Below are 27,990 nucleotides of genomic sequence, written 5' to 3'. Positions count from 1 at the left end.
CTGGAGTGAAAATGAGTTTATAAAAGCAGCCTATGTCCCTCCAGAAGCCTGGAGAACTAATGCTCAAGAGCACTGCTCTTAGCCCACGACTGAAAAGAGGCAGTGGTCTACGACACCGGCAGTAAGTACACAACGACTAATCTGCAAAACTGAAAGTGTGTGAAAGAGAGAAGAGTGAAAACAAACTACAGTTCCTTTTAATTTTATTACAAAAACAAAAACAGGATTTTCAGAATTAACAGTACAACATATCTACTCAGACTGACCAAAAAAAAAAAAAAAAAAAAAAAAAAAAAAAAAGGGGGACAGAGAGGAGGATAAGTGCGAGGGTGAAGTGTGTCTGTGTCCAAATCCATTTATAAATCCCACTTTAAAAAAAAAAAAAAGATAAAATAATTAGAAAACGTGCATCTGCCCCCTCCCATCCCTAAAAAATAAAGGACATTTTCCCCCATCTTATTACCACAATTTAACAAACATTGACAAAAATAAGAGGGGAAAAAAAAAAAAAAAAAAAAAAAAAAAAAAAAAAGTGGACACGGTGGGGAAGACGAGAGGAAAAAAAAAAATCAGATTTCTCAGTTTATATAAAACACTTGGCAGAGGAGATGTCAAGTCTTTTTATTTATTATCCATTAGTTAAGAAACTCAGCTTTCTTTAACAGAAAATAAACAATGCTTGCAATAAAAACCCATTTAACCACACTCGCACGCACTCGCAGACACACACACACACACACACACAGACAATAAACCCTGATGGATGGATGAACGAAGGTGGGAAAACGAAGGTAATGAATGAAGTGTGGCTGTCCTGCTGGTTCTGCAACATGACACTTCACCGACAACAACTAAAAAATAAACAAAGGGGGCGGTGTCTACGTCTATGTACACGGTGTGTGTCTGAGCGCAGGTGTGTGTCTGTGTGAAGTGTAGGGAGCCGGCCGTGGTGGGAGGGAGGGTCAGGTTTGGCAGTATGAATGGATGTTTGGGACGTTTAGTGCCGTCGCTTCTTCTTGCTCGGCGGGGCTGATGGCCGCACCTTCCTCTTCCTGTTGGAGGTGTCCTCGTCCTCATAGTGGCTCTCTCTGTCAGCTGCAGGGGAGGAAACAGAAACAACCATGAAACAGCCCTGTGCTGTGATCAACCCTCGTGGCTGATACTGCAGATTCCTCCACCACATCCCAACATGTGCGTTCAGAGATGCTCGTCTGCATAACGTCTACAGCCTTCAAGCAGTCTGTGATCAACAAGGCAGTTTCTCTCAGAGAACTGCCGCTCACTGGATATTTTCTCTTTTATTTTTATTTTTTTATATAATTCTCTGTAAACTCCAGAGATATTTACGTGGGAAACAACAAACACTTTTAAACACTTTTCTTCCTCATTCTGATGCTCAGTCTGAATTTCAGCAGGTAGTGTTCACGCCTGATTGCTGCCATGCGATTAACAGAAATATTTAAGTAACCAATGACCAACTAAAGAGGTGTGACTATTGAAGCGCTCGTGAGTTAACAGCCATATTTAAATCTGTGATTCCTGAAGAGACCGTTTGTATTTAGTCACATGACAGTTAGGTGCTGCAGATGTGAAAAGTTTGCTTTTAGATGAGTACTGTGGGGTTTGTGTGCATTTGGTGCCCTCTAGTGGCTGATGCCAGGTTTATTTTGAGTATGTGGACACTGACAGCGAGCCCTGAACGCTCTTCAAGTGCAAGTTTTGAAAAACCAGAGTCTACAAATACAAACCTTTCCTGGCTTCTTCCTCCAGTTCATCCCAGTCTTTCCCGCTCTCCTCCTCACTGCCCAGTGACGCGCTGTAATCTGTATCACACACCCAAAAAAAGAAAATCTGGTTCATCAGTGTGTACAAGTGTGAGTTCAAGGCAAAGAGCTGCTCGGGTACAAATCATTTTCTCAAGCTTTTATTGATCTTTTCATTCATCAGAGGTTCAAACTGGCCCATGGAAATCATACCAGAGTCCTCCGTCTCTGAGCTGTAATCCTCATCACTGTCTTCCTCTTCCTCTTCTTCTTCATCTGCAGATGGGTTGAACGTCTCATCCTCCATTTCTGACTCTGAATCTTCCTCGCCGCCGCTTCCCTGAGGCAAAACATGGCACGCAGAGAGGCATGTAATCACAAAACTAGCCGCTATTTTATTCTCAGCACTGTGTTACGACGTGAAAGGAGTTCTTGAAAGGAAAAACTGGGAACATGGACCATTTTAAAACTGTAAATGTCTGCTTAGGTTATGAAACCATGAACTCACCTCGCTCTCTGGATCCAAGAAAGACCAGCCCCCCTGCTCGAAGAACCCCTCTGGGTCGTCAACGATGGTCTTCATGATCTTGGTCCAGTTCAGAGACTGGACGCCCTCTGTGTACTTGATGTCACAAGAGCTAAAAAGGAGAAAACGGAGAAGAGAAAAAAGTATTAATAATTCATCTGAGATATTTTTTTAGATGCATTAAAAATTAAGTCACTGATTAAATCGACTGGCCTTACTTGAGCCACTCTTTGATAGGGTCAAGGGAGTTCACGGGCACAGCGTTGATCATGGTGACCTTCTTGTTGTAGTCCTTGTAAACGATGACCACGTCAAAGTTCTTCAGGTGGAACTGCACGCGCTCAAAGTGAACCAGCTCCACCTCGTCTAGAGTAACTACAAACGGCGGCTGCAGACGGAGGAAACAGATTTTTAACAGACTGAACTGCCGGCAGGTCACTGCACACATTTCAGCTTTCTTCTTCACAGATTAAACCTTTGAACTGTCTGCAGCTCAGTGCCAGCTGCTCACTCACCCATTCAGTAACATTGACAAGAGAACTGGACGTGGGTTGTAGCAGGCAGGTACTCCTGTAGGGGGCGCCCTGGAACCTGTAAACAAAAGAAGCATGGGCCACGAGCTCACAGGGGTGTCCACATTGTCCTCGCACGTTTGCGTTCCCGACGGCCTCGTTTACTCACCCCAGGTCTCTGAAGGGCACCTCGAACTCCAACTCCTCTTTAGTCAACGTCTCCACCTTCTCGATGAAGTTCTTGAAGGCCGACTTGAGCTTGTGCCTCATCTCCCGCTCCATCTGCTCGGCGTACAGGTCGTCTCGGTCGTGCATGTGTTGGTGTTTGCCCAAGTCTGTGGTGATCTCCCCCACCTCTGTGTAGAACTGGACGTCCGTGTGGCGTCTCTTACCAAACATGATGGCGTTCTGGAGAGAAACGCAACAGTTTTTAGACCATTTTCAGAATATTTAAAGGGAATCGCTAAAATACAATGAGAGACAGACGATGAGTGGGGGGGTCAGCGACCGGTGTCTAGGCCTGTGCGACTGAGGCCTAATACAATAAAAGATCAATTAAGCGCAATCTCAAAAATGGCAGACTTTTACAAGCCTCTTTTTTATTGCAATGTGTTAAGTTTCTGCAAAGTACTGCAACTTAAGAAAATATCAGCAAATAAAAGTAAATAAATAAATAAATAAATAAATAAATAATGCTGCAAAAGCTCACAAAACACACATTTCTATGTTGAAGAACCATGTGTGTTTCAATCGCATTAGTCATAAATGACTGTAGATGCATGTTTGCCCTCAGTAGTTCACCACAGCTGTTCCATCTTTTTATTGTATCCATCTAAATCACTTCAGTTCTCTTTTGTTTGGAATTTTTTGGGGAGCTTTGCCAACATTTTGTTTTCAGTTTTTGTTGTGCTCTGCATGTTTTTTGCAGTGTGTTTACCCTCTTAGGGCCACCATAGTTACTGCAGGTCTCAAAAAGTTAAACTCCTTCATAAGAGGTGAAATTAACATCAGCAACACTCCCACAGGGCTCAAATCTGGGACTCTCCACCATTTGACCCTAAACTGAAGAAGCTTCTCGGATGAGAGCTGAAATGTCTTCAAGCAACTTAAGTTCAGACGCTTTTCTTTCCAAGCTCCTTAGATCAACAACTAACCTGACACTGTAAACCATTTTATTTTTCATCACAGCTCAACTCTAAGCTCTGATGATATTACATCACTGAGCGTTTGGGTTTGTAATATTGATTTTACACAAATATACTTATATATACACAATGTTAAAATAAATTAAGGGAGCACATGACCATCACAGTGTGGAACAAAGTCTGTGAAAGTTCAGTCTGTCGAGTGAGGAAGCAGAGAGCGCTGTCAATACACTTCAGTTGCTTTGCTGCAAATCAAACTGACAGGAGAGGAAAACAGACCTCCTAGCATAGTTGTTGCTACAGTCTCGTGCTGCCATCAGTGATAAGGACACAAACAAACACTAAAGAAAACTCAGTCAGCAGGTCTGAGCAGAGAGCTCTGTGGACACCTGCTGCCTCTGTGATGATCGAGCGTTGCCCTAACCACAGATGAAAGTGAAGTCTCCAGATATTTTAAGGGTGTATTTTTGAATAAGCATACCTTGAGGTGGAAGTGCAGTACGATGATCATCTCACCGTCACACGGCTGGAAGATGGCGTGTTTGATGTTGTTGTAAAGAATGTCCACTTTGTCACCTCGGACCGACGTGAAACGGAAACCTGCACAGGGGAAGGAGGGGAGGGGGAGAGAGAGAGATTCCCAGTTTTAACGACAACATTTTTGAGATTTGGGCATCCTCGTTTCCCAGCATTCCCACTGACTGCTGTCCTCACCATTAGTATGAGCCTCCAGCGAGCCCTGCATCCTCTTCTGTGCGATGTTGGGTCTGATGTAGAGGTCTTTGAGTTTGGGGTTGCTGCGGTTGAGGTTGATGACCAGCGAGTCTTGCTTGACGATGCCCTCCTTCTCCTTCTCTTCGGCCTCTCGTGTTTTGTAGCGCTTCTGCACCTCCTTGATGATGCGGAAGGCGTTCTGCAGGTTGGTGGAGGGCACCGATGTGTCGCCGGGAGCCTTCAGGTTGGACGCCCGGTACGTGCTGAGAGGCGAGCGAGGGAAAGAAAAGGATTATTGGAACATCTGCTCCTTCAAACACTGCAGCACAACAAACACACACAGTGACTTGGCCAATGTGTGAGCAGAGAAATCTACACACATGCTGATAGAAAGAGCTGGACAGACTCACATTTCTTTGACGAATGTGGCTTCAGGGTTGGGGAAGATGTTTCCCTCCTGTCGGCCCAGTGAGCTGCCAGGGACGTAGAAGTTGATCCTCAGGTAGGTGTAGTCTCCTTCTACAGACATACTGATGTTCTAAAAAGGCACAAACGCAAGAAAAATGTCTGTAATTAAAACCAAAAAGGTAACACAGACTCTTGGTGTACCTAAGTGCAACTGGTTTGGATGTAGTTGTGGTAGACCCCCCCATAGAAGGCATAAGCTAAGAGTACCTTGATGGTGGCGATGTGAAATGGTGTGGCGATGCCAAAGACAGGCATGACGACAGTCTCATACTTCTTGTCGATGAAGATCTTCATGTCCCGGATGTCCTTTTCTCTGGGCATCTGAGACACGTTCTTATAGGAGACGTTAGATTTCCTGGCCCTGAGAGGAAGCAGAGTGGAGTCGCTTAATCAGGAGAAACTTAATTAAAAGTCAGAATTTACAGTTCTGCTGCCAACTTCTGTCCTGGGTTTATTTATTTAAAAAAAAAAGAGAAAAAGAACACAAATCTAGGCACTTAAAGTTTCTTGTGTGGCGTGCAAAAAACAAATATAGCTAAACACCCCACACATCTTTTCGCTCACACTCAGCTGATGCCGACATCGATCAAAGTAGCAATGAGACAGCCTGTCGCGCATCACTTCAGAGCAGTTCATAACACGTCCTGCACAAAAGCGGACCGGCACGTTGTAAAAGGCACAACTTTTATTTTGATGGCAAAAGGGTCCCACTTCCTGCTTGTTTTGCACTTTAGTTTCACTGAAGCTTGAAGAGTAACAAATCAGACTGCAGGCTTTTGTGACTTTGCTCTTATTCACACGATCCAATTCAGACACCAAAAAGGTCCACAGGTTATTAGTGTCACACAGGACCAAAGTCTTTTACTACTGCCCCTGCTGGCCTTTAAACACTTTTCCCTAAAGGTTTCCACTTTTCAGCTCAAAACTCCAGCTTTTACTTCATCTGAAGGCAGGAGCCTTCAGCTCAAACTTAAGGAGGTCCAGTTAGAAAAGTAAAATTAAGACGGGTTCAACACTATTTATTATTAATTATCACAATGACCTCGAGGGTCTGCCGATATATATTTATTCCCATATATTTCCCATATATTTATTAGTTTCAGGTTGGCCATTCTTGTATTTTGCTCGTTTGTGTTGTTGTGTTTTGCACATCTCTGTTGCTTGTGGGGCTCGCACACAAGAATTTCACTCGCATGTGCTGTGCCAGTGTGCCTGCACATGTGATGTGACAATAAAAGTGATTTGATTTGATAATAAAATATTTATCATTTCAAGTTAAATAAAGTTTACATTAAAAAATAAATTTACGTCATTTGAAAAAAAAAAAAAAAAAAGGTCTAGTTTGAGTTTCTTTCACGCGTAAACCATCTCAGCTTCACAACTTCTTCCGCCCGTTTCCTCGATTTATCGCGCCTCCTCGCAGAGTTTTCTGTTTTCGCAAATGCTCTGAATAAACGATTTGATTGGTTGAGCAGCATCGGGTGGGATGAGTTACAATGTAAGTGATTGGTCTGTGCGTTTCCTCTGTACAGACCAGACCAGTCTGGGTCCAGATCTGGACTGCGCTACACCTACTGGTGACCTACAACCTACAGCAAGCATTTGCGTGGTTGAGCACTACATTGACCCACTCTAGTTTAACCGGAGTGGATCTCTTTAACACATTCATGCCGTTTCTTCACCTGATAGCTTCAGTTCATTATGGATGGTGAGAGTACCGACTCACTTCTGGATCTGCTGCTCTCCTTTCTGCTCCGTCAGACGGCGCTTCGCTTCTTCATTCAAGTGATTGGCCAACTCCTTCTGGTGAGCCCGCCTCTTCTCCTCCGCCGTCATCTCGTTCTAAGTTTGACAAAAGACACAACTAAGTGACCACACGGAGACACCAGGACCACGTTTTGTTTTAAAAACTATTTTTAAAAAAAAATAAGGTGGAAAAACACAACACACATGCAGAGAACAGATGTGTTAAAGCTTTGGATGGACAACAAACAGAAACAAACACAAAAGTGTCACTCAAATAAAAATAACAACTTCATTCCCATCAGCAAAGGTATTTTTGAGACTAAACCAGTTCAGCTGATGAGATTTTAGGAAAAAAACAATGAATACTTACCTTCCCAAGTAGCTGATAGAGTACAAAGACATTCACACTCTTAGTTATCAAAACTCCGTCAAGGCGGCAAAAATCACAAAAAAACCCCCACCAGTCACACACTGAGCGACGCACGCGCCCGCACTTACCCTGGTTCTGTCAGCGAGCAGAGCGGCGCTGCGCGCGCCTTTCCCCAGCAGCTCCTCTGCGTCGTCGACCTCTTCCTCCTCATCCTCTTCGTCATCATTCTAAAAGAAGCGAAAACAACGTTCACTTCCTGCTCTCCGTCTTATTTAAATCAGATTCACAAGAAATCCACCACACTAACACTTAAAACGTAGATGGTGAAAGAAAAGGTGAAGCACCACAGAAAGCATCTGTAACCATGTAAATGTCAAACATATCTATGAAAAGTCAAGAGCTGCATCTCAGGTGCTGCTGCTGAGTATGCACAATATACAAACTATGAATATGAAAGGATAAAACCCTAACATCTGGATGGCACATCAGCATTTCCCCACTTCACTCTGCTAAACTGCCCAGGTGTATTTTGTCCTTGTTTTAGCATTTTTCACACACTTTTGAACCCCTCCCTCTTATTTTGAAAGTCCAGTTGCTGCTCCTTCCCACGTTCCCTGCAACAAAGAAATCCTCTGCAAGCCTCACGGTCTCCTTTAACAACAACCTGCAGCATGTATATGTTGCTCTACCATGAAGCTCTCAAAGGGGCAACAAACTGCATTTCCAGAACTGGAGTCCACACACAACAACAAACTGACCAGAGTGAAAGCTCAGCACTGACAAATTAAATATCACATATGCTGTTTATAAACTGAAAGCAGGGCTGTACTACAGGCATCACCAACCCAATCACACACGTACAGTGCTTTTAAAGTGCACCGGGAGTGTCCAAACACTTTCCAAAAGTACCGTATTTATTAATGGGGAAGAAAAACCCCACTTCGTTTTCAGTAACACAAGAACTGTCATGATGGCGATCACTTGTTTTCAAGCCTAAACACAATAAATCTACTTTTTCGCTCAAATGTGGAGAATAAAATAATAACGACAAAGCGGTCAGCAATACGTGAAACTTCAGTGAAGCTGCTGAACATCAGCGTCTCAGGCTCATGTTAAATGTGAGTTACTATTTTGTGTATTGTAAGTCTTATTCTTATTTTGGTTGCAACATGGATCAGATGGTGCTGCCACCATGAGGTGAACAGAGAAATTACACTTTATTAAAATCTGTGGTGGCAAGCCATAAATATATGGCTTAATAAATAATACACAGGCAGGAGTACCATTCAGTCAACCACCAGAGCCACAGCAACCCTAAGAGGTGTGGCCCAAACACCTCTGTCCATATAATACGTGATTATAAATGTATAAGGACGTAAATACTCCTCTTCAGCTCCTGACTCTTATAGAAAGCGGACACAGTGACCACGCACCTTTAGGAAGATTCCCACGTTTTTGATCTTTTTCTTCACCGGTGTGAGGACTGTGGCGGCCTCCTCCTGTGATACACACACACACCAGGACATCAAAAAGACTGACCGTCATGCTTCAGCATCAGCATGAAGACAGCAACTTAACCAGATGCACACGTATGTGTTTAACAGTGTGTACAGACCAGTCATTACTGTTTTTTTAAATTAACATTTATATTTTTGTTGCTTGTCTGACAAAGTCATTTGCTGGGATCTACTCCAACAGGGCTGCTTACCTCATTGATCTGTATAGTGTCACCAAGAAACAAGGCGTACTTCTTCTGCTCTTCTTTCTTCGCATCTTTATTCACCAAGTCAGAAAAACCCAAGCTGACGCTGAGCACTATCCCTGAAGGACACAACGTCTCCTTTAAGAAACTTTCACTAATGCATAAAACCACCTGTGTGCTTAACACAGTCGACAGTCTCACCTCTTTTTAGTCTGTACTGATTTTTGGCGTTCAAAACCAGCGACCCTTCTCTGAACTCGATCCCCATCGCAAAACTACAACAAGGAAACAGACATAAGTGTTCTGAATTTGAGGACGTCCGAGAGAAGAAAGCCCCTGTGGGTACTTACCCGAGGTTTTTGGTCAGCTTCTGCGCGAGCTCCGGCTTCTCTTTCTTCACGTACTCCATGACTGCATTGTATGCGTCACAGATTTTGACTCCTGTGGAGGACATGCAGGAGGTTTACACACAGACAGCACTGACACACTTCCCTCCTGCAGCCTAAAACTCATTAACAAGTTACAGTTCAGGTTCAGTGAAAATGTAAAATATGTGATACTGATTTTCATAATGCAAGACAGCCTGATTTTTTTTTTTTTTTTTAAAAAAAGCACAGCTCCCCCCAAAGAGCCAGCGCTAAACCGATGTCTGACCTTTGACCTTGAAGCATTGCATACGCATTTCTCTGACCTTTGGCGCTGTCAATGAAGGTTAATAAATACCCTCATCCAGTGTTAGCAACTTGAGCTGTTATATGCAAAACTTGAACATCTTAGACTGTGAGCACTAGACTGCTAACAAACAAATCGACCAATGGAACAGATCACATCCCTCCAAGAAGCAGCAATGAGCATTTTTTAAAGATGCTACTCAGGTGACCTGAGTTTTCGCATTCGCACAAAGACTTTATTCCCAGTGCTTCAAACTACGAAGCCCTGCACTGCGCAAAGATTACAGAACAGAGCACAAACCAGCTCGCTCCCAGTTATTCCACTGCCATTCTCCTAAACTCACCGTGCTTGAGCTCCTTGAGCAGCTCCTCTTCCACCTGCAGCAGGAAGTTGTAGTTGTCCTGCATCTCCTGAGAGGGGTCCACCATGAGTGTGCGCACCAGGTTGGAGCAGTACGACTTGTAGCGGATCCCCATGGCACACGTGATGGCACCAAAGTGCATGTGGTTCTTATCGCTGCGCAGAGAGGGAACGATAGAGGGTCATTGATAACTGGTCTCTGCTCCTCATCTTGTCCTGTTGACTGAATCTATCATCTGTGAGCTGTACTTAGGCAGCATTTAATAAATCCTAGTGTTTTCCTACCCGATTTAAAACAAACAAAATGTTCAAGAGCAGGGGCCCGTTCTTCGTACGTCGCTTACTACATCCAAGATCAAATGACACATCCAAGATCAAATCATCGCGCTAACCGTGAGCTCGCTAATCCGGTTCCCCGAACACACCTGCTGTTGACGATTAGTACAGCTGGACGCAGTAATGTGACATCACTGGGTGTCGTAAAAGGGGCTACGCATCGATAGTAGAAACATTGATCGGCAACCCTCTGATTGGTCGGCGAAAATGTCGACGGAGCGCGCTCGGCTCGGTATTTTTCGGCAGCAGAGCAAGAACTCTTGAGTGAGGGATTTCAGGAGTTTCAGAGTTTAATCAGAACGCAAGGGAACACTGCAAAGGCTGCAAAAGCAAGGAGCGAGGGCTGGCAGGAAGTTGCTGACAAATTAAACTCGTAAGTAATTTAATAATAACAATAATAATGGAGTGGATTGATATAGCGCTTTTCAAGGCACCCAAAGCGCTGTACAATGCCACTCTTCATTCACTCTCACATTCACACACTGGGGGAGGCAGCTACAGTTGTAGCCACAGCTGCCCTGGGGCAGACTGACAGAAGCCAGGCTGCCATATCGCGCCATCGGCCCCTCTGGCCAACACCAGTAGGCGGTAGGGTAGATTTATTATATTACACTATATTATCCAATATTATATTACATTATATTATAATATGTTATATTTTATCCTCTGTCACATTAGAGCCACGACAGGACCCACTAGAACATGGGAACAAGTAAAAGTGAAATATAAGAATATTCTACAGAATGGTAATATTTATCACTTATATTGCTTTTAGTCTCTTGGAAAGAGACCCTGGAATAATCTGTTTGTTTATAACAGCAACCAAGAAAAGGGCAGAGCAACAAAAGACAGGTGGTGGTCCTGCACCCCCTCGTCAACAAGTTGGTTAAGTAAATAATACCCTCACGGGAAAATCGATATCTCTCTATGAGCACACTGTCGCGCTGAGCTAAAGGATCCTGTCTGTCCCGCAATATACGCTGAATTCTGAGGACTCTCCTTATCAATCTTGCACCTTCCGCAATGGGTGGCTCGCGTATACGGACAGGACATGGCTGCGACAGACTTCCCAAATCCACCTTCGCTTTTATAGCCGTGGTCTCTCATCTTGATTACACGAAGTAATTTACTATTACTACTCTGAAATATGAATTACATCTGTAATAATCACATACATGTAATAGAATGTTAATAGTACATTTCCCTTTTTTAGGGAATGACCTGTATGTATCTGTGTGAAATCAATAAAAGGATCAATGCTGCATTATCTTTAGTTACATTGATGTTATTTATTTATGGTGAAACAGTGGTGGAATATCGCTGTTGCTTTCGTATGAATGACGCGGACATACCTGCGTGGCCGCGATCTAATCCTGTTTACATAAAGTAAACCTGCTCCCCAGCAGGTTTACGCTTACGGCTCTGTTGCTATGACAGCAAGTCCCGGATGAGCTTCAGGGAACCGACTGATCCAGGATCACGCGAAATCGTCAACAATCTAATCCGGCTAACCTACTTAGCGAGGTACGAAGAACGGGCCCCAGCTCAGTATTTTAGGGAATATGCTGCTTTGTTTCTGAGTTTAGAGAGGATTAGCACAACTCATCTATCTGGGTGCTAAACAGGTGTGTCGCCAGGTATGTTAGCTCTGCACTGAGATCCACCTGAAAGCATCTCTGAAGCTCATTAACACTCGAATACTTTAATTCACATCAAAGATTAAACCGTAAAAAACATTAAGCTGTGGCTAAAGACTCATAAATCTACTCATCTAATGCTGCACTACATGTTTCCCATAAAATGTAAACTTTTTTTTTATATTAAAGGCTGCTGGATCCTGATTTTGGATTTCTTTAAGTTTTTACTCCTTGAAAATCAACTAGGACCAACCCTGAAGCTCTTGTGAACGTGAATCTTAAAGAGCTTTGTTTAAAAAATTAATTTTAAAAAACAAAACAATAAATTAATACATTTCCAGCACTACCAAAACCAATTTATTTAATTGTGACAAAACCAGCTGCAAATGCCTCCTGGCTTTAAGTGAGACTGGACCTGCACACACCTGACCACGCTGAACTTGAGACTGTAGTTCCCACCGCTCTGGATGATGGGAGGATAACACATTTCCACGGTGGACGGATCCGCACCGCCCAGGTACTTCTTTTCCTCGATGGCCTTCTCCACCGACTCCGCCAGCTTGCTGTGACGCACTTTCTGTTGGAGAGGATCAAAAGATACAAATAAAGACGTGTGGCGGCTGCTCCAGTATTAGTTACACCTTCAGGGACAGAGTCTCCAAAACTAATCTGAGAGTGTTTGTGCGTTATTACAAACTGTGCTACACTGGACCTTCATAATCTACAGATATACTGATGACCGAAAAGTGATGCAAACACTATGATATGACATGGATAAATTGTGTCTTAAGCTGTTCTAAGCACTGAAAGCAGACAGCAACACACAGCTTGAAAACACAAAATGACACCAAGTCCAGCTGCTCCTCCCCCCTCACCTCATCAGCATCAACAATCTCCATCACGCGCTCCTTGAAAAACTTTGAGTAAACCTCGCTGGTAATGGCTGCCGCTTTCTTCATCAGGGCCAGCTCTCCGTCTTCCTTCACCGCCATCGTGTAGGCGACCACAGCACTGATGTCCACCTGCAGACAGAAGCAGAGTACATCTGATCACGACTGAAACGGGAGCGTAACATTCACAGAGCTGGCCGATGTGTTGGGATTGCGCCTCACCTTCTCCAGTCCCTCAGCAGAGAGCGTGTCATTCCAGCTCTTCATGTACTCTCCTGGGAATTTGTCTTTGCTGAACACACCCACCGTCTTGCCCTCTTTGCTACCTCTGATCGCCTCGATCATCTTGTCAAAGTTGGCCTTGTTGCTCTCGTTCTGAAAGACAAGTAATACACTAATAAAAGGATGAAAGGAAAAAGAAAATCATTTTTAGCACACTCCGCCTTCCCCTCCTCCAAGGCTGTTCGATTCATAACCTTTTAAATCCCACACAAGGCATATGTTGACCACCGACGAGGTAGAACACAGGCGCTAATGTTCCTGTTTAACGTTCAGCACATTCACAGAAACTTTGATTCCTGCCAATCCCAACACAGTGCTCTCTGCAAGAAACCTGCCTCTCCCGTCTCCACCCGAGTGCAAAACCATCACATCTGAGTCATCCTTCTCTCCACACGACCATCTCCTCTGTGCCGGCTACATCTGGTGTGGTCTCTCGTCTCCAGCTACAGCCTGACAATTAACCAGTCCTTTCGTGGAAGTGGCAGCCACGTGCATGAGAAGGATGCAGTTTTTGAAGTATGACTACTCCACCCTCTACAACCCTTGCTTTTCTCTGCAGGAGGCCCTCCTGAGCAGTTCGAGCATGCAGGGGGTGTCCAAAGAGGAAGAAGGACGTCAGATAACAGCGTCAACCCAAGATGTTGACGTGACAGTTTGTGCAAAACCTCACTGGACTGCACCTCTTTAGAGCAGTCACAGTGTAGTCAAAGTGCAGAAAAAGGTAGAAGAGGAAAAAGTGCTATATGAAAAAGGCTTGTGCTAAAAAGCTCAAAATAGAAAACTGATACAAGACCAGTCCATCTGCAGGATCACGACCGCTGCCTGAGTCCTGCTCTGCTCCTCTCATGGAGTCTTTTATCACCTATGAGTACGACTCAGTTACAAAATAAACTGCCTTGAAATTACTGCTGTTGTAAATTAAAGCAAGTAATAATAACAACGCACATGCAATGAAACTAGATTTGAAGACGAAGTCAGCAGATACATACGTGGCTAAAAATCTTCACACCCTCCAAACTGAACCAGCTATTAGTTATTATCAATCTCTGGCTCTCTTCTTCCTTTCACCACCAAATATTCATGGCAGAGCGCTGCCCCTCCCTTTGCCTGGTTCTGCCAGAAGTTCTTCCTGTTACAAGGAAGTTTTGCCTTCCCACTGTCGCCAAATGCTTGTCATGCAATTGTTGGGGTTTTCTCTGTAGTACTGCAGGAGCTTTACCTTACAATAAAAATCACTTTGAGATGACAGATGAGAAACAAAACTGCATTGGATTGAACAACATGTGACTTATAAAGAAAAAAAAAAGTCTGAAGAACTCAAACCACAAAAGAGGAAGCTTTCGATTTTTCTCAAGCACTCAATAACAAATCAGATTCCTCTTTTTGGATAAACCTAGCCATTAACAAAAAAAAAAAAAAACACATCACACTCTCTCACCAACTTCCATGTGTGTGTATATGAGGCGACTTCACGTGCGTTACCTTTTCTCTGGTGAGCAGGGTAATGGGCGGGACACCATTGGCATTCTCGTTGCCTTTAGTTATAGCCACCTGCTTGAGGAAATCCACCTTTTTCTTGCTGGCGAGGAAGATGATTTTGGTGTCACAGAACACCATGATGGTGTCGGTCAACTCGTAGCCAAACAGCCACGTCTGAGAAAGAGAAAAAAAAAAAAGGGGGGGGGGGAATCCCAGTACAAATTTAAACATGGACTCACTGGAGAAGCTTGAGGGCTGTTTTTTTTTTTTTTTTTTTTTTGGGGGGGGGGGGGGATTGGGGAGGAGGGAGTAAATTTCTGCATTTGGTGGCGTTTTACTGTTTTGGAGCTAAATAATAATTTTCTACTTGAATAACCCTCAAGGACAGCTGGTTGTAGATGCATATTGCATTTGCTTTTCTGGAGGCACAGGATGCAACAGCTCTGTAAAATGTTTATCTAAGATATAACAGATACAACGTGCTTGAGGACTTTAGGGAACTACAAAAGAGATTTAAGCCACACCCAAGGTCAATTTTGTTAAATTAAGTTTCAAATACTCAATGGCAGCTGAGATTCTTGCAAAAAACAAAAAATAAAAATAACAACTCATTAAAGTCATTTGAATAGCTCAAACTGACTGCAGTCACTCTGCAACAACCATTTCCCTTCCTAAATGCACAGAGAGAAAGGTGTTGCCTTCCTTTCACGTGCTGCTCCACACTTACCTGTATGGCTGTGGATTTGGCATACACAATTTCCTCATCAACCCCCACAGACACCACGATAGCGTCGACTTTGCCAAACTCATCTTCTCCCTTCTGCAAAACACAAACATACACACAGTTTGATGTCACGCATGAGATGATAAAGAGCATATAATGAGGTCCACAGTGAGGTGCTCCTACTCCATCTGGACTTGTTCTTTGGGGAAGTAGTGGCACAACCACACAACTCAAAGCTAATCCAGTTTATCATTCAGGATATCCGGCGATATTATATTAAGTCCCATTAAAGGTGCTTTAGAGGCTTTAAATGGCAGTTCCAATGCACATGAAACAGTTAAGCAGCCTGAGAGCGTGACATGGGGTCAAATATGAGCTGAAAAGTCAGCAACAAGAGCCAGCAGCTCTTAAAATGTACTTCAACCTATGAAAAGAGTGTACTTAAGATTAAAATAATTCACGCAGGAATCTTTAAACAAAGGTGAGAGCGGTAATAAAGAAAGCAGCTCTGGACGTCTTGCACATGTCACCAGGATGCTGGCGTTACTTTCATGCTAACTAGCCAGCTAATGTTAGCATGCAGCCAAGTGCGAAGTGGCAGTAAATGTAAACAAGTGGTGCAGTTAGCCACCTGTCAGGCACATCTATGTGCCTGACGACCGTCACAGCACGGCTTCATCTCAGTTTAAGTGTTAAATCAGAAGTGGCTGGTTTATTACACAGTTAGCCGCTCGGCTAATAAGTTAGCTTGGAGTAAAGTTAACATGCTAGCACGCTAGTTAGCGTGGTGAATGGGGCGATTTTGGTGCGCTAACCAGAGGCAACCAGCCTGCCAGTAGAGACAAGAACAAAACAAAATAAGGGTGGTGCAAAGGTTGGATTCGTGTGTGAAATAAAAAGGAATAAAGGAGCTCAGGTGGCGACCAGTGTTCGCCCTGGTATTGAGCGAGAGACACATCACCGCTCATCCTAACAACAGTGCGCTCGCTCGGGCAAGAAAAACGCGGCTAACTTGTCGCCAGCAGCTGCACTTTTCTCCACTAAAGCACACCGAGCGGACACACGCCTCACATCAACTCCCCCTGTACTATATTTTACCTTCCAGTTACTGTATAGTCTCTTGATCCGGCGGTAGTATGCGTCCTTATCCAGGTTTACCGCCATTGTGAGCGCTCCGTTTCAAACTCCAGCTCCCGGCTTCGCTTCGCAGCAGGCCGGATGAGGATGATGAGCAGTGTCAACTAACAACAACGCACTTTCTTTCCACGCCTGCTGGGCTCCAAATACCACCACGAGATGCTGCTGCTTCCCTTATAATTATACAATAGCGGCCCTCTGAGCTGAGGAGACATGTAAAAACACAGCGCACGCTAACCTTACAGCCCGCTTTCACCTGCTTTAAAACTCGCAAAATTATTAAAATTGTATTTTTTCCCACCTCCTACTCGACACACACGACCACGTACACACCAATCTGTTATAATTAAGTCCACAGCACCCCCCTCCCCTCCAGTCTTTTTTTCCTCCCTCCCCCCTCTGAGACTTCACACATCAGATTTTATAAAACCGTAAAACATAACATAACGCTTCATTATATTTTCACACCAACCGAAACATAATAGAAAAAACAATCGCGTTATTTCACCTCGATTCAATTTTTACTTTCTTATTTTTTATTTATTTTATTTTATTTTAGTATTATTTTTTGTGGCGCATTTCACACATTATCTGCACAACAGCACCCCCTGTCTAGTGTTGACCACGCTGCATTGCCCGCCACCGCGGTTTTCCCGCCACCGTCATCAAACGACTCATTTGACGTAATTCTCGCGATACCAGCAGTGGTTACGTATGGCCCGTGATGCTCTCCCAGTTTAATTGTTTTTCTCTGCAGGGTCATGTTTTACATGACATTCTTTGTCGGGTTTTCATTGACTAAAATTAACGCAGATTTTTATTTAATTTATTAGTTTTATATGTTTGTGTGTTTGTGTGCATACATTAATCGTGGGCATGAATATCATGGTACTTTTGGGACATTTTATTATTCGGTAGAACTGTTCTTCTTCCAGGGTGGCATATTGTACAGCATGATTTAATTACCTTCAAAAGAAGAATTGGGTACACAAGTCTGAATTCATTTCGGGGGGTTCTGATTCATACAGTGTGAACAGTATTCATTCAGGCTCAAACGTACAAAAACACACAAATGTTTTAATAAGTGGAGCTGAATGTCTTAACGTACGGAGGTCTATAGCTTGTTTTTGTTGACTGAGTAGACCTGGTATTTCCGTTTTGCAGAATAAAGAATTAAAGACGTTAATGAATGTTAATCAACATGTTTTCCTAATAATAATTATTCATTAATAAACCTTATTTTTATTAATATAATAATATTTATAATAACGATAACAATTATATTATTAAAGCTTATCTTTACTGTTATATCACATTCCTCTTGAATTTTTCAATTAATGTTAATGAACATATTTTCCTACTTCAAGAGAACCATCAAATCCACTTTTTATCAAATTAAATATTCTCAAATTTAAAGATCAAATTCAAATTCAAATTTTATTTGTCACGTACACAGTCATACACAGTACGATATGTAGTGAAATGCTTGGACAACTGCTCGTGACCTAAAGAAAACAAAAAAGGAAAAGGCTATGAATAAGATAGGAAATAAATATGAAAAATTAAAAAGGGTAAATTTAACTAAGAAGGAATAAAATATAAATTAAGGTTAAAAATGAAATAACTGTACAACACAAATTAGAATGAAGGGTAAATTTAACTGGGAAGAATAAGATAAAATATATAAATTAAAGTTGAAAATAAAATAACTGTACAACAAAATACACAATATAGAACTATATAAGAATGTATGAAGAAATCTAAATATAAATAAATATATACACAATAACAGCAGCTGTACAAGTATTAACCGGAAATGAAGAATATAGTGACCAGTGTTGTGCAAAAAAACAATGTGTGCAAAAACAATGTCCAGAAAGTCCAGTGTGTGTGTAAGAACCATATGTGTGGGTCAGTACTGTGTGGTGGTGTGATTGAGAGACCGTATCGCCTGCGGGAAGAAGCTCCTCCTCAGTCTCTCTGTGTTGGTCTTCAGGGAGCGGAATCGCTTTCCTGACCTCAACAGAGAGAACAGTCTGTTGTTGGGATGGCTGAGGTCCTTCACGATCTTCCTGGCCTTGGTCCAGCACCGCCTGCTGTAGATTGAGTGCAGGTCAGGGAGCTCGGAGCGGATGGTGCGCTCAGCTGACCGCACAACCCTCTGTAGAGCTCGTCTGTCCTGCATGGTGCTGTTCCCGAACCAGGTTAAGATGTTTCCCGTCAGGATGCTCTCTATGGTGCACGAGTAAAAGTTCCTGAGCACCTTGGAGGGCAGTTGGAAGTCTCTCAAGCGTCTGAGGTGGTAGAGACGCTGTCGGGCCTTTTTCACCACGGTGTTGATGTGACAGGACCATGACAGGTCCTGCGTGATGTGAACTCCGAGGTATTTGAAGCTGTCCACTCTCTCCACTGGGCACTCGTTGATGACGGGGGTCTGGTAGTTCCTCTCCTGCTTAGTGCTGAAGTCCACTATCAGCTCCTTTGTCTTACTGACGTTTAGAAGGAGGTTGTTCCTCTGGCACCAGTTCTCCAGATTCCTAATCTCCTTCAGGTAGGCCGTCTCGTTGTTATCAGAGATCAGGCCCACCACGACGGTGTCGTCAGCAAACTTGATGATGGTGGTGGAGCTGGTAGTGGCCACACAGTCATATGTGTACAAAGAGTACAGCAGGGGGCTCAGAACACACCCCTGGGGGGCTCCAGTGCTGAGAGTGGTGGAGGCTGAGACATGTCCGCCCATCCTTACTGCCTGTGGTCTGCCAGTTAGGAAGTTGGAGATCCACTGACACATAGATGAGCTGAGTCCCAGATGCTCCAGCTTGGTGGTGAGTGTGGAGGGAATTATGGTGTTAAATGCAGAGCTGTAGTCTATGAAGAGCATTTTAACATAATTCCCCCTTCTAGTGTCCAAGTGAGTGAGTGATGTGTGGAGGAGATGAGAGATGGCATCGTCTGTGGAACGATTTGGACGGTAAGCGAACTGTAGTGGGTCCAGTGTGTCTGGTAGTGAAGAAATGATGAAGTCTCTGACCAGGCGTTCAAAGCACTTCATCACTACTGAGGTGAGGGCTACAGGGCGATAGTCATTGAGAGAAGCAGGGTGGGGTTTCTTCGGGACAGGAACAATGATGGACTCTTTGAAGCATGTGGGGATCACCGACTGAGATAGAGAGATGTTGAATATCTCAGTGAACACCGGAGCTAGCTGGTATGCGCAGTCTCTTAGGATACGACCTGGGATGCCGTCTGGTCCTGCTGCTTTCCTGGTGTTCACTCTCTTGAAGGCTCTCCTTACTTCATGCTCGGAGATGACGAGCACGTTTCTGGTGCTGGCAGTATCTTCCTGTCTGCAGCCGTTAGCGCCGCTAACACTAGCATTGTTGGAGACCTTAGCTGCAGCCTCGAAGCGAGCATAGAAAGTGTTCAGCTCGTCTGCCAGAGTCACGGCCGCGTTCGTCATACCGGTTGTTGGTGCTTTATAGTCCGTTATTGTCCTTAGTCCCCGCCACAGGCTCCTAGAGTCACTCTGTTGGAGTTGTGACTCTAGTTTCCTCCCGTAGCGCTGCTTCGCCTCTTTCACCGCCCTCCGCACGTTATATGACGCGGCTTTGTACGGGTCCATGTCCCCCGTTGTGAGTCCCGTGTTGTAGGCAGCGGTGCGGGATCTCAGAGCGTCGCGGATGGTTTTATCCACCCACGGCTTCTGGTTGGGAAACGTTGTGATAGTCTTTGTCTCCACGGTATCATCCGCTAGTTTCCCGATGAATCCCACAACCGCTTCCGTAAACACGTTGACATCATCATCGGAGCTGTTTCTGAACATGCCCCAGTCTGCGTCATCGAGTGCGTCCTGTAACGCGGCCACCGATTGATCCGTCCAGCGCGCGACCTTCCTCTGAACCGGAACTTTCTGTTTCAGCCTTTGTTTATATTTTGGCATGAGGAAGATGGCGGCGTGATCAGATTTGCCAAACCGGGGGCGGGATTGTGCCTTGTAGCCGTCCTTGACCGTAGTGTAGCAGTGGTCCAGTGTCCTTTCACCTCTGGTGGGGCAGGAGATGTGTTGATAAAAGTTCGGCGCTGCGCGTTTGAGGTTGGCGCTATTAAAGTCCCCCGTCACAATAAGCGCAGCGTCCCGGTGTTGTGTCTGGTGCTGTGTGAGTGCCTCATGCAGCTCGCATAAGGCGGTGACCGTGTCCGCTTGTGGTGGAATATAAACGGCACTTACAATGACCGATGTAAATTCCCGAGGTAGATAAAAAGGACGACACATGATGGACAGTAGTTCCAGATTTGGTGTGCAGGAGCGTGTGAGAGGAACAACGTTCGCACTGTTGCACCAGTTGTTGTTCACCATTAAACACACGCCGCCTCCCCTTGACTTCCCCGAGTCCCGTGTCCTGTCCATGCGGTGAACCGAGAAGAACTCGGCCGGCTGGATGGCGTGGTCCGGCACCGCTGGGTTCAGCCATGTCTCGGTGAAGCAGAGGAGATTGCAGTCCCGAATGTCTCTCTGGAACTTTATCCTGGCCCTGAGGTTGTCAAGCTTGTTCTCCAGTGACTGGACGTTGGCGAGCAGGATGCTAGGCAGAGGTGTGCGGTGTGCACGAGCTCTCAGCCTGTTCCTGACGCCGGCTCGCTTCCCTCTAGGCCGCCGCCGCTTCCCTTTGTTCTCCCTCGAGATCTCACTCGGCCAGCTCGGATCCGGAGTTAAAAACTTCGAATTGTGAGTACATTGTATACCAATAGAAACAAGAGTGTCACTGTCATACCTAATGTACCCAATGGTGATGATTTTGCCGATTTAGAAACGCTGAAAACTAACTTAAAAAACAAAGACAAAGAAAAAGTGGTCGGAGCAGTCGTGACGGCAGCCGACCTCACCGGCGCCATCTTCATTTCAGATTGGTTAACCTCAGACCTGCGTAAACAATATACAAAGCCGCAAATAAATCTTTGTCCCACAACATTCAGAACTTGTTCCAAATAAGACCAAAAACTCATGACTTCAGAGGAATCCTTATGTTCAGCAAGCCAGTGGACAAATGTAAAATATCAGAGCATTACAGTCATGGGAGTTAGTGTGTGGAACACCTGTACAGATGAAATCAGGAAAAGTACGTCAATACAAAATAATAAATTGCATCAATATAGGAAATCTTCCTTTCAGTGACTGAAAGAGCAAAATACCCCAATAAATTATTATTGGGATAACATGTTCATCAACGTTAATTGAACAATTCAAGAGCAATGTGATGTTACGGTATAGAAAGTTGTGCATGTGTGGCATGGTGGCCAAGTGGAAAGGCATTGGTCTCGTAAACCAAAGATCATGGGTTCAATCCCCATCCGTGCCTTTAGTGCCTTTGGTGATCAAGTTGCTTTGAGTGGTGCAAACACTCTACTCCCAATAACCAGAGACATTAAACATGACTGTGGTGCAACAACATCACTATTGTTGGCGCTTTACTCAGTGTGAATATCAGTTTCCTTTACTCACAGAATATAACTCACATTGTGAAGAGTCAAAGTGGACGATCCAAACAGGATATCTGACAACAGGAGACATTCACAAATGCATATTTACACTGATGATTCATATTAATGTTAATAATGACAAATTAAATAATTGGTTGAAACAATAAAGGGAAAGGAGAGTCTTCTAGTACAACAATCATTTTTGCAATTGTTCATCCAAACACTTTTTTCTCTGTTTCCAACAAACCCACAAAAAAACAAACAAACACACTAATCTAAAAGAAATTCATTGGATTAAAGTTTTAATGCGCCTGATTCACTGATGTTGTCACTATTGGTGATGCTATACCTTGTTTATAGCATAATATCTGAACTGTGATGTCATTGTGAAGTCACCCTGCAATGTGATATCAACTGAAAGCTCATAACCGAAGCAGAGCAGTCATTTTGTTGTGACCATGTAACCAAGAATGGATGCAACCCTTTCTCCACGGCGACTGTGGTAGAATAAGAAAAATCTTCTCTGTTAATTTAATCTTCTGTTTAATCTTCTGATTAGAAGCAAAGCAGTGTATAAACACACATCCATGCAGAGTGTGGTCATTAACAGATTAAAGTTTTCCATCACATTTTAAGTCAATATTATCATTTCAGAATAAACTTTGTCCAAACTCAATTCAAACCTAAATAAAGAGGAGGATTCTCACTCTTGGTCTCAGACTCTCAGGGCTCCACTGCATGTCAGAAAAGATGTTATACCTCCTTCAGCACACTGATATGACAAATTCAGCTGATGTTTCATCAGAAAGAGTCTTTCTACAATAAAAACCTCCAGGAAGTATCGGATCAGTATTTAAACTCAGCTTAACATCATGGAAGCAGTAAAGCAGAGGGAATAGCAATGAATGGCACATAACAAGAGAGGAGATGCTTCAAATGAAGTGAAAGGTTTTCAAAGAAGGTCAAGATTCATTCATTACTGAATCATTAAATACTACACATGAATCAGAATCAGAATACTTTATTGATCCCTAAGAACATTTGTCATGCAGCCAAGTTACTTACACTGGAAACAACATCAGCAAGAAGAGATATAAGGCTGTGTATAACTGTAAAATAAAATTACTGATTTATGTGCAATAAAATAATATAAATCACACACCAAAGTACACACAGGACGTTTTATTAGTAAGTTACAATGCAGACACATGCACTGCCAAGGACATTTAAAAAATAATGCAATGACATTTCATCATGTTTCATTTAAACAAGTTAAGAATCAAGCAGTGAATTGAGAAAACATTTGTTCTGTTTATAACAATTACAAAATGTATGACTGAACACAGATGATGCACTTTACTGCACATAGAAAATAAACCTAACTGTAGAAAAACATACCCTTTTCTTTTGACAAACACTTGATGATACAAATGGGTTTGCAGTGACTGACTCGCCTGAGCCACAGGTTAAAAGGTTAAATGATGTTTATCGTCTCACACAGCGTGCTCTTTGGAAACTTTTTCAGCGCAGCAGTTTGAGAAAATATCATAAGCTGTCTGGATATCACCGGTGAGTGTGTGAGTCAGCGGTGTGAGCAGGGATTCCTTCAATTATGTCACGAACGCGGAGCTCGGATTATGAATGACTGGGAAGCATTACGCTCAATGGATGCCATAGGGCTTTGGAGTTGTCACACCGCAATGCATTGTGGGAGAGTGGCACCATTTTAGCAGGCCACGAATCAAAACAAACACACTGTTGGAAAGAAGACCGCTACGAACCATACTTAAAAGCAGCTCAAAAGAAAAAGGACTTTATAGAGCCAGATTGCGTCCAGATGCAAAGAGACGGTACTTGCAAAAAATAGCCTGCTTTGGAAATGTGGACCCGTATGAAACACGGCAGTGGAGTAGAAACCCTGAAGAACAACCGGTATTGACTGAGCCTGATATATTCTCGTACCTCGTCTGTGGAGTCAGCGCATACACGGCGCACCAGTTTATAAATCTCTGTAGGCGCACATGCAATTCACCAATGGTTGGGTACAAGATTTGGCTATTTTTAGACCACGTTGTGAGTACGCCCTCATTCAAACAAAGGTAAGTCAGCTTGAGTACAGCGAGTAAAATGCGTTTGATTTCCCTCCAAACATTCAGATTAGTGCGATCATAAATTCATTCATGAGGGGAAATTACAGTGAGAACATGTTGAGGCTCTGTTAGATGGATAACATAGAGTTCAGTGCATTGATGTGACAATGTCCTGAAGGATTTTGTCATTCTCTCTATGGTTAAAGATATTGCACTAATTAATTCATATTTATTTTAAATAAATCCTAATTACACATCTTGCTTCCATATTTGTGTGCTGTGTCACTAAAAATACATTGTTTTAGTTTTTTACATTGATTAATGACCTGCAGAATCTGTGATTCATAATTGTCACTTAAAGTCAAACTTTATGCTCCCTCTTGAAAGTGATTACATCCTTGCATTACATACTTTAGATTCGGTTTTGCTGGCAGGTTTAAAAAAACAAGACAAAAACAAAACAGGCAGATTTAGAATATAACATGCAGCGTTCTATAGATGGATACATAAAAAGATTAAAAATTACATGTATGTGGCAACTTTCTAAACACTTTGTTACATTTATGATAAATGGATTTGAAAGTAGATCAAATACATATGTTTCACATATTATAGGCCAACAAGTTACTTATACCAGTTTAAATACGAGCAATCAGTTTTTGGCAAATACCGGAAATCACTTTTTGGCAGACAATCACTTTTTGGCACAACACCGGTGTTCCAGATCTACTGGCGTTTAGATCAACTGGCGTTGGTCGAACAGATGTGTGACAGTCTTGCGTTTCAGGAGCTGCTACCGACAAACCAGCAAAAAACGCCAATTGTGTCACCTGTGACACTTGTGAGGTTATCTCAAACACACTCCGTCAGTCTTGATGCTGTTGAACAACAAAATGTATAAAAATGTGGCGAGTTTACTTGGTGATATCCTCATGCGCGACGCGATCGCGAAAACAGCAAACAAGTAACACCACGCCGATGTTGTTCACAGGACACAAAGAGTAAACGATCGGGAGACTCTTGTCGTCGTTATCGTTCCCCTTGCACGGTTTGTTTCTCCGGTTTCAGCGTTTTTGCTTCACAACTACAGCGAGCTGTTTACTTTGTGCACTAACATGGACTCGAGTCAACCAGCGCCACCTCTGGCCAAGTGCCCCAGCCTACAGCCAGATCAACTTGTGACACACATTTGCACCACGTTTGAATTCGTTTCATGCACATTTGTACCTTTCAACCGTGTCTGTTTGTGCGTCATGCAAATAAACGTTTAATATGATTGAAATGATATCATATATTCCTTATTGGCCTACATTTGTACAAAATTCCAAATTATATACACAAAGTCATAGAAATCACCACTCCAATTGGTCATCATGATTTTAATATTCTCTTTTTCCATAACAATGAAATACACCTTGGACAAATATGACACATCAATATTTCATTAGTGTTGTCACATCACATCCTGTAAGCATCGTCTGTCTGTGTCTTTTCCCTGGAAATGAATATTTCCAGCCAATACAGGCAATCCATCAACATGGCTGGAGAGTTGGTAGTTATATACAGTCTGTATAAGTGTGGTTAATCTAATGAAGATTTGTAAGGAGACGGCAGTTACTGTGAATTCACAGCAGTTACACAGTGATTAGTAATAAACAGCCAGTGAGAGTGAGTGGATTTAAGAAAGTCAGTGACTCAGGTGTGTCGCTTGGTTTGTCATCTGTTTGTGAGACTGGAGGAGACGTAGAAATACTTTGTTTTAAATCTTAGTTAGGAAGGTTCCTGTTTGAAAACAAGCACTTTTTGTGAGAAATGCAAGAAGTACATCTGCAGAAAGCACACAGTTACATTTTGTCCATCATGTGGACAAAATCGAAAATGTTGAGCATTGGAAAACTGTGAACATTGGGAAAGTTCAAAAGAAATGTGTTTGTAAGAACGAAAAACCAAATTGTTCCTAAAATAGTTATGGAAAGTCTAACTGTTGTATGTCTGTGTTCTACATGTTTATCTGATGGGAAATAAAGTTGCTATTATTTTATTGCAGTTTTTGGATAATTCTGAGTGGATTTACACAGTACGGATCTAAATGACCCGCAACAAAATCAATGTCAATTGTTTGTTCTTCAACATAGTACAAGGGTTAATGTCCAAAACTTGCTTATGATCTTCAATTTGTAGCAGATCCACTATCACACAGCAGCTGGAGCAGTCTCCAATGGAGGTCAGTCCACTGCTGCCACCTGTGGCCACATACCATAGCCTACTACTAGATTAACTTGTGACACACCTGCTGCTATGATCACAGTGAGTAGAGGCTGAGTGGCTGCACTTACCCCTTGTACATCCAAATCTACCCACAAACATGTTGAAAGATGCAATGCCAGCAATGTGGATTGTCAACACTAAAAACAATCAGTAAGCAAAGACAACAGGGATCACTTTTTTCTGTTTATTTAGCACCCACAACATTTGTAGTCACCTTCTGCACAGGGGAAGTCCACACACACTGTGTGGTACCACTTTCCACAGAAGGTGCATTCATTCTGCAAGACTGAATGAGATTGTCAGAGTCATTGTCTGACTGTTTATTACTAATCACCTGCTGTACATTCACAGTAACTGCCATCTCCTTACAAATGTTTATTAGATTAACCACACTTATACAGACTGTATATCACAACCAACTCTGAAATGTTCGTTTGCAGAGGGAAGACACAGACAGACTGCGCTAACGACATGTGATGTTACAACACTGGTGAAATATTAGTGTCATTTCATTCATTTCAAAGGTTTATTTGCATGACGCACAAACAGACACAATTGAAAGGTACAAATGTGCAAGAAACGAAATCAAACGTGGTGCAGATGTGTGTCACAGGTTGATCTGGCTGTAGGCTGTGGCACTTGGCCAGAGGTGTCGCTGGTTGACTCGAGTCCATGTTAGTGCACAAAGTAAACTGCTCGCTGTAGTTGTGAAGCAAAAACGCTGAAACCGGAGAAATAAACCGTGCAAGGGGAACGATAATGATGACAAGAGTCTCCCGATCGTTTACTCTTGCTGTCCCGTGAACAACATCGGCGTGGTGTTAATTGTTTGCTGTTTTCGCGATCGCGTCGCGCACGAGGATATCACCAGGTAAACTCGCCACATTTTTAAACATTTTGTTGTTCAACAGCATCAAGACTGACGGAGTGTGTTTGAGACAACCTCACAAGTGTCACAGGTGACACAATTGGCGTTTTTTTGCTGGTTTGTCGGTAGCAGCGCCTGAAACGCAAGACTGCCACACATCTGTTCGACCAACGCCAGTTGATCTAAACGCCAGTAGATCTGGAACACCGGCAAACCAGCCTGTGAAATGGATGAAACACATCGTGACTGGGCTCCAACTGCGTTTTGGTGAACATGTTCCCCAGTGTGGTAGTAAAACCAGGGGAAAATGCTCTCGTTAAATACTCTTAAAGGTCTTGTGCTGTATATGTAGTGATACGTTTTCAAAAGAGACAGTAAATGACAAAATGCTAGTAGCAGATGATATTATTTAAATGCTGTCATGATTTTATGTGAACATTTTGTCATTTGTAAACTATAAACAACATGGATTCTACATTGTAACTGATGTGATGTTCTACAAAGTGCTTTTGATAATAAAAAAACATTAGTTTCTTTATTCAACTTTTTGAACAGTGGTACTTAGTAAGTACATATTCAGTAAATGCAAATTATTTACATGCCCCCCTAAATACAACATTATGGGTTATTCAGAACAGAACTCTGCTTGGAGAAATATTTTCCCATCAGTTGATCCAACTCCTCCATAGTAGCAGGTGGAATTTTTCTGTTTTGAGGACGGCTTCTTGTACCTGTCACTACGGATGGTCTGTTTATGTTTTGATCAAGAGCCTTTTTTTGGGCAGCTGAAGAGGAGAAGTCTATCTTATGGCCAACCTCTGGC

General features: G+C 43.0%; 1 protein-coding gene and 1 non-coding gene across 2 annotated transcripts; one reads left to right on the top strand and one right to left on the bottom strand.

The window, feature by feature from the left end:
* Positions 1–186: 186 nt before the first annotated feature.
* supt16h (SPT16 homolog, facilitates chromatin remodeling subunit) lies at positions 187–16,832 on the bottom strand. The gene is made up of 25 exons (XM_004563519.4): positions 16,765–16,832; positions 16,425–16,666; positions 15,330–15,422; positions 14,606–14,776; positions 13,064–13,216; positions 12,827–12,973; positions 12,377–12,528; positions 9,962–10,134; positions 9,297–9,387; positions 9,148–9,221; positions 8,953–9,065; positions 8,678–8,743; positions 7,373–7,471; positions 6,855–6,970; positions 5,336–5,489; positions 5,071–5,198; positions 4,661–4,923; positions 4,428–4,546; positions 2,971–3,209; positions 2,805–2,880; positions 2,508–2,677; positions 2,272–2,401; positions 1,977–2,103; positions 1,749–1,823; positions 187–1,095 (listed from the first exon to the last, which is right to left on the bottom strand). Exons 2-25 carry the CDS (start codon positions 16,488–16,490, stop codon positions 998–1,000), a joined length of 3,093 nt encoding a protein of 1,030 aa, XP_004563576.2. The 5' UTR covers positions 16,491–16,666; positions 16,765–16,832; the 3' UTR covers positions 187–997.
* Positions 16,833–21,748: 4,916 nt separating this feature from the next.
* trnat-cgu (transfer RNA threonine (anticodon CGU)) lies at positions 21,749–21,820 on the top strand. The gene has a single exon. It is a non-coding gene; the product is annotated as a tRNA-Thr (tRNA).
* The last annotated feature ends 6,170 nt before the right edge of the window (positions 21,821–27,990 follow it).

The sequence above is a fragment of the Maylandia zebra genome, linkage group LG3 (genome assembly GCF_041146795.1).
Source record: "Maylandia zebra isolate NMK-2024a linkage group LG3, Mzebra_GT3a, whole genome shotgun sequence".
Classification (NCBI taxonomy): Eukaryota; Metazoa; Chordata; class Actinopteri; order Cichliformes; family Cichlidae; genus Maylandia; species Maylandia zebra.
This window is presented reverse-complemented; position numbering and strand designations above follow the sequence as displayed.

What these genes read in the sequence shown, in the direction of transcription:
- supt16h (XM_004563519.4), bottom strand. Translation starts at nt 16,490, where the DNA reads ATGGCGGTAAACCTGGATAAGGACGCATACTACCGCCGGATCAAGAGA. An exon ending in TGCTCGCTGACAGAACCAGG is followed by an intron (nt 6,971 to 7,372) that starts GTAAGTGCGGGC and finishes TGTCAAACTTAG; the next exon opens with AACGAGATGACGGCGGAGGA. An exon ending in GGAGGAAGAAGCCAGGAAAG is followed by an intron (nt 1,096 to 1,748) that starts GTTTGTATTTGT and finishes CCTCCCCTGCAG; the next exon opens with CTGACAGAGAGAGCCACTAT.